General features: G+C 39.3%; 1 protein-coding gene across 1 annotated transcript in view; it reads right to left on the bottom strand.

Annotated features, from left to right (window-relative positions):
* The window catches only part of khdrbs2 (KH domain containing, RNA binding, signal transduction associated 2), a 63,634-nt gene extending 58,652 nt beyond the window's left edge, over nucleotides 1-4,982 (bottom strand). Inside the window, exon 1 of the mRNA XM_062995371.1 lies at nucleotides 4,803-4,982. Within this exon, the coding sequence (XP_062851441.1) occupies nucleotides 4,803-4,893 (91 nt within the window). The 5' untranslated portion in view covers nucleotides 4,894-4,982. The remainder of the gene's footprint in view (nucleotides 1-4,802) is intronic.
* Between the last annotated feature and the right edge of the window lie 1,393 nt (nucleotides 4,983-6,375).

Consider the following 6,375-nt stretch of genomic DNA (forward strand, 5'->3'; position numbering starts at 1 on the left):
AGAAAGCTTTTTATTCCTCTGTCATGCCTTTATTTTCAGGTGGAACAGAACAGAACAGAACACCTTTATTTTCACACGTACGTCCACTCTTCCATATCCTGTAAATCTCTCATATCAGGACCTTGGTTAAAACTGCTTTCTTTTACACGTCTGCAATATTTCCTTCCTGTGTTCATCTCGTCCCGTTTAGACGTATTCAATGACCTGTTCATTGGCCTTCCTAACAAAACCTCACAGTCCCTTCAGTACGTGCAGCTCGAGTTCTTTCATATTTTTAAATATCAGCTCATATCACCCCAATTCTATTTATCAGACCCTCGACACCCCTGCTGTCCTGCACCGTCTCTCAGCTCTTCTGCTCTTCTGTGCTCTTTTGTCGTTCTAAAACTCTGATTATTGACCGTCAGTAACAGATCGCTCACTGTTATGCATCCCAAGTTCTGGAACTCAATACCACAAAGTCTGAGCCTCTGCTTTTTATTTTATTCTATTAAATCTAAAGTAAAAGCCTTTATTTTCTCTCAGTGCCTCCGTTTTCCTCCTCTGTCTTCAGTGTGTGGAAACTATTATTATTATTATTATCACTATTATTATTATTATTGTTATTATTATTATTACTGTTATTATTATTGTTAGTAGTAGTAGCAGTAGTAGTAGTAGTAGTATTACCATAATTATTATTATTATTATTATTATTATTGTTATTGTTATTATTATTATTATTATTATTACTGTTATTATTATTGTTATTATTAATATTATTATTATTATTACTATTATTGTTATTATTATTACTATTATTATTATTATTATTATTGTTATTATTGTTATTATTATTACTATTATTGTTATTATTATTATTATTACTATTATTGTTATTATTATTATTACTATTATTGTTATTATTATTATTGTTATTATTATTATTACTATTATTGTTATTATTATTATTATTATTGTTATTATTATTATTATTACTATTATTGTTATTATTATTACTATTATTGTTATTATTGTTATTATTATTATTATTGTTATTATTGTTATTATTATTACTATTATTGTAATTATTATTACTATTATTATTATTATTATTACTATTATTGTTATTATTATTACTATTATTGTTATTATTATTTGTTATTACTTCTATTATTATATTATTATATTAATTATTATTATTATTATTATTATTATTATTATTATTATTGTTATTATTATTATTATTATTATTATTATTATTATTATTATTATTAGTTGAAAACTGGGGGCAGAGCGCAGGGTCAGCCACGGAGCCGAGAGGGTTAAGAGCCTCGCTAAAGGGCCCAACAGCCTGCTAGCACACCAGTACTGGGGTTCTGAACTCACAGAGTCCAATTCTCAGCTCTGCTACCAGTCAGCTGGGCGCCCCCTAGCAAGCACACTCAGAAGTGCAGACGATGCAGCAAACAAAATCGGCCGCTAGTCTGCTGGGTGGGACTAAAAAAAGACAGGACAAAGGGGTAAGAAGGGTCAGTGGAGCGCGGGCGTGTCGGAGGGAGGGCGTGTATGTTAGTTGAAATCAGGTCAGAAAAGCAAAACTATTTCAATATTAATTCTGCAAACCCAAGAGGATTGTGGGAAATTCCAGCATAAATAACCCGGAGAAATCCTTCACGCGGGACGTGATGGAGATGAAACGAGCGTCGGTGTAAAAGCAGGCCAGCGCAGCACGCTGCTCAGCGCATTCACGTCTCTCAGCTCCAGCTGCATCACGCTGGTGAGGACATCTATCACCCGTGGCCGGCGGAGAGGAACCGGAGCTCCGGCTGTCAGGTGTATCACCACACCGAGGCTGTGCAACACTACACGAGAGACGGGGTGCCTCACACTTACACACGTGAAGCAGGTCAAGCGCTCACCATCGCATGGATTAAACACGAAGGTCAAAGCTGTTATACAGAACCACCGAGCAAATCCAGAGAACCAACGTGTGATGTTCATTAAAGATGGGACAGAACCTCAATTAATAAATCTGCTTCAATCAACTCGTTTATATATTAAATAAAGCAAACACATGAAAACACGGGGCAGAGGAATAAAATCAGCTTCAAACCTAAAACCCTGAGGACGCAAACACACAAACACTGAAACATTGAGGAGTGTGATTATTTATATTCTTTATAATTATTTCCTTAGATTTTGGAAAACCAGTGGCTAGAGCGGCCAACTAGGGCGGCACGGTGGCTCGGTGGGTAGCACTATTATTATTATTATTGTTATTATTATTTATTTTTTTGTATTGTTACTATTATTTTTATTTATTACTATTATTATTGTTATTATTATTGTTATTATTGTTCTTATTATTATTATTACAGTTATTATTTTTATTTATTATTATTATTATTGTTATTATTATTATTATTATTATTGTTTTTTATTATTATTATTATTATTATTTATTATTATTCTTATTATTATTGTTCTTGTTATTATATTACAATTATTATTTTTATTATTATTATTATTGCAATTATTGTTATTTTCATTATTATTATTTTCATTATTATTATTATTACAATTATTATTGTTATTATTATTACAATTATTATTATTTTCATTATTACTATCATTATTATTACAATTATTATTATTATTATTACAATTATTATTATTTTCATTATTATTATATTATTATTACAATTATTATTATTTTCATTATTACTATCATTATTATTACAATTATTATTATTACAATTATTATTATTTTTATTATTATTATTATTTTTATTATTATTACAATTATTATTATTTCCATTATTATTTTTATTATTATTATTATTATTATTACAATTATAATTATTTTTATTATTATTATTATTGCTATTATAATTAGCACTGTCGCCTCACAGTAAGAAGGTCCTGGGTTTGATTCACAGGCGGGACGGTCCGGGTCCTTTCTGTGTGAAGTTTGCATGTTCTCCCCGTGTCTGTGTGAGTTTTTCCTGGGTGCTCCAGTTTCCTCCCACAGTCCAAGGACGTGCAGTTAGGTTACCCTGACCAGGATAAAGCGGTGGTAAAGCAGGCAATAAATAAATGAATGAGTTTACAGGGTTCGAATCTCAGCGGTGCTATCAGCCAAAAAGGTGTCTGCATGGGCATAACTGGCTGAAACAGCCCAGCCATTGGAGGGCGCACTCTCAGTGTCGGTGCGCTCTCAGTGCAGGTCCCAAGCCCAAGAGTTGCATCAGGAAGGGCATCCGGCACAAGAGAATCAAACAGGTTTGATCCAATCAGAGTCTGCGAAGAGGTTTCCCTTTCATTATAACATGCCAGTAGGTGGATTCACTGCTTTTAATTGCCTCTAGGTGTAAGTGAACACTTAATTGTTAATTGGCACCCTGTCCTATAGTGGCCAAATGTATATGGACACCCCTCCAGATTTTTGGGTTCAAGCATTTGGACTAAACACTGTGAGGGTTTTTACATGGACTGGCACCCCATTTAGAGTGTACCCTGGCATTATGCCAACTGAAAATCATCTTATATATTGATTATATATCATATATATTTTATTATATAATTTTATCACACGTGCATCGATCCATGATGTCAGCCGTGCTGTAAAAAAAGCCACGTCAGATTCTTTTACCCTGGTTGTTTATTCAGTGATTATATCTCACATGCTGATGGATGAAATGGGCATCTGATGGGCATGTGATGGATTACGTGCTGAGGCAGGTGTTGGCACACATCACTGCTATGTTCTCTGTTTAATAATTTAATGTTTTATAGTCGTACACAAACATAAAGGTCAACACACATCTGAACCGGTCAGCACATGCTACGATTATTTCTGACCCCTAAAGATGGGCAAAGTTCTGCCAACGATAGAGCCAACGTATCATGACGTGCAAATTCACATTTCTTTAACATTTACAAAAACTAAGAGAGAGAAATAACAAAATAAAAAATAATAAAAAACAGATTCATTTATCCATTTATAAATTTTTAAAGGTGCCCGGGTGGCACAGCGATTTATTACACTAGCCCACCACGGCTGAGATCAGACTGGCTGTGTCTGAGAGGGTTACCAAAGCCCTGTGATGGATTGGCACCCAAGTCCTGTGCCCAGTGTAACCAAACCAGTGCAAATTGGTCAGTGAAAGTGTATTTTTAATTACGTGTTTATTTTAGTCAGGGTGGCACCACAGGAACGGATTTTGGGTACCACCTTTGGCACCCTTTGAAACCAGAGAACCCAGACGCGCCCTGATCAAACTAAACAAAAACTGAACAAAGTGATTTTGTCACCTTTCGGTATTTATCTAACTCTTTATTCTGGTCAGGGTCGCCATGTGCACAGTGCCAAAGAGAAACACTGGTCGTAGGGCAGGAATGCACCCTGGATAAGACAGATGTCAACACACACACACACATTCACAAATTGACAGCTAACGGACATTATGTGTGTTTTTGAGTGTTAAACAGAGTGTCCGCAGGAAATCAAGAAACTTCAATGAATGAGGACAGACAAGGATGGAACCCAGGTCTTCAGGGCGCACAGTGCTGTGCGGCATCTACTGTACCAGCTGCGCCACCGCGCTGCCCCCGGGCGCATTTGGATCAAGACATTTCAGCACACACACACACACACACACACACACACACACTTATATAATTATAACAATAAAGCAACGAGCCTCCGATTAATCGGTACCTCCCAAAATATCGTAACCGATCCGATTCTGAGCAGGTGCCTGGTAACAGATGCAGCAGAGTCCCACCCAATGAGAGCAAGATTTGGGGAAGCGCCTCACCTTCAGTCAGCAGGCGCATGGCGTGCACGAAAGACGGGTCCAAGCCGTGCTTCTCCGCCAGCAGCTCCGGCAGGTACTGGTCCTGGTCCATCACCGTCCGGGTCCTGAACTTAGCGCAGGTGAGACGGTGCGAGTGCACTGGAGAGTCCGTTCGCAAACCGCCGGTGCTGCTGGAGTGACCGTGTGGCAGGTCGGTGGCTGAGGTCGCGGCGGTGCGTGCCTCGGTGTGTGTGTGTGTGTGTGTGTGTGTGAGGAATATACCAGGTCCTCCCGCTCGGTTTAAACCCTCCACACCGCTGCACCTCTTCCCTCCTCCGGCAGAGCGCCTGCGCTTTAGCCCCGCCCACTCTAGTCTAATTGGCTGCCTCGGCTCGCATACGCAAATTATCGCAATATTACTGGTCGCTGAAGAAACAACGGGCTTAATATCAAATACCACCACAAGCCCTACATAGGCGCCCTACGTTTACTTCGCGATAGTCACGTGTTCACACTAGCGAGTGCACATTTTATTCCATGTGAGGGTATTTGAGACGGCAGCCGCCGCGTTTACTATTGCACTCGGGTGCATTTTTGTCTCTTCATTGTCTGCTTTACTAACACTTCAGCCTGGTCAGGGTCGCAGTGTGTCCGATTCGCTCACTCACTTTCTAAGCTGTTTATACTGATCAGGGTCGCGGTGGGTGCTGGAGCCTATCCCAGTTCTCAACGGGCGCAAGGCACACAGAAACACCCTGGACAGGGCTCCAGACACACACACTAATACTTTAGCCTGGTCAGGGTCGCTGTGTGTCCGATTCACTCACACACTTTCTAAGCTGCTTGTCCTGATCAGGGTTGCGGAGGGTGCTGGAGCCTGTCCCTGCTCTCAACGGGCGCAAGGTGCACAGAAACACCCTGGACAGGGCTATAACCCACTATACAGTGTATCACAAAAGTGAGTACACCCCTCACATTTCTGCAAATATTTCATTATATCTTTTCATGGGACAACACTATAGACATGAAACTTGGATATAACTTAGAGTAGTCAGTGTACAGCTTGTATAGCAGTGTAGATTTACTGTCTTCTGAAAATAACTCAACACACAGCCATTAACGTCTAAATAGCTGGCAACATAAGTGAGTACACCCCACAGTGAACATGTCCAAATTGTGCCCAAATGTGTCGTTGTCCCTCCCTGGTGTCATGTGTCAAGGTCCCAGGTGTAAATGGGGAGCAGGGCTGTTAAATTTGGTGTTTTGGGTACAATTCTCTCATACTGGCCACTGGATATTCAACATGGCACCTCATGGCAAAGAACTCTCTGAGGATGTGAGAAATAGAATTGTTGCTCTCCACAAAGATGGCCTGGGCTATAAGAAGATTGCTAACACCCTGAAACTGAGCTACAGCATGGTGGCCAAGGTCATACAGCGGTTTTCCAGGACAGGTTCCACTCGGAACAGGCCTCGCCAGGGTCGACCAAAGAAGTTGAGTCCACGTGTTCGGCGTCATATCCAGAGGTTGGCTTTAAAAAATAGACACATGAGTGCTGCCAGCATTGCTGCAGAGGTTGAAGACGTGGGAGGT

Source organism: Trichomycterus rosablanca, chromosome 5 (genome assembly GCF_030014385.1).
Source record: "Trichomycterus rosablanca isolate fTriRos1 chromosome 5, fTriRos1.hap1, whole genome shotgun sequence".
In the NCBI taxonomy this organism is placed as follows: Eukaryota; Metazoa; Chordata; class Actinopteri; order Siluriformes; family Trichomycteridae; genus Trichomycterus; species Trichomycterus rosablanca.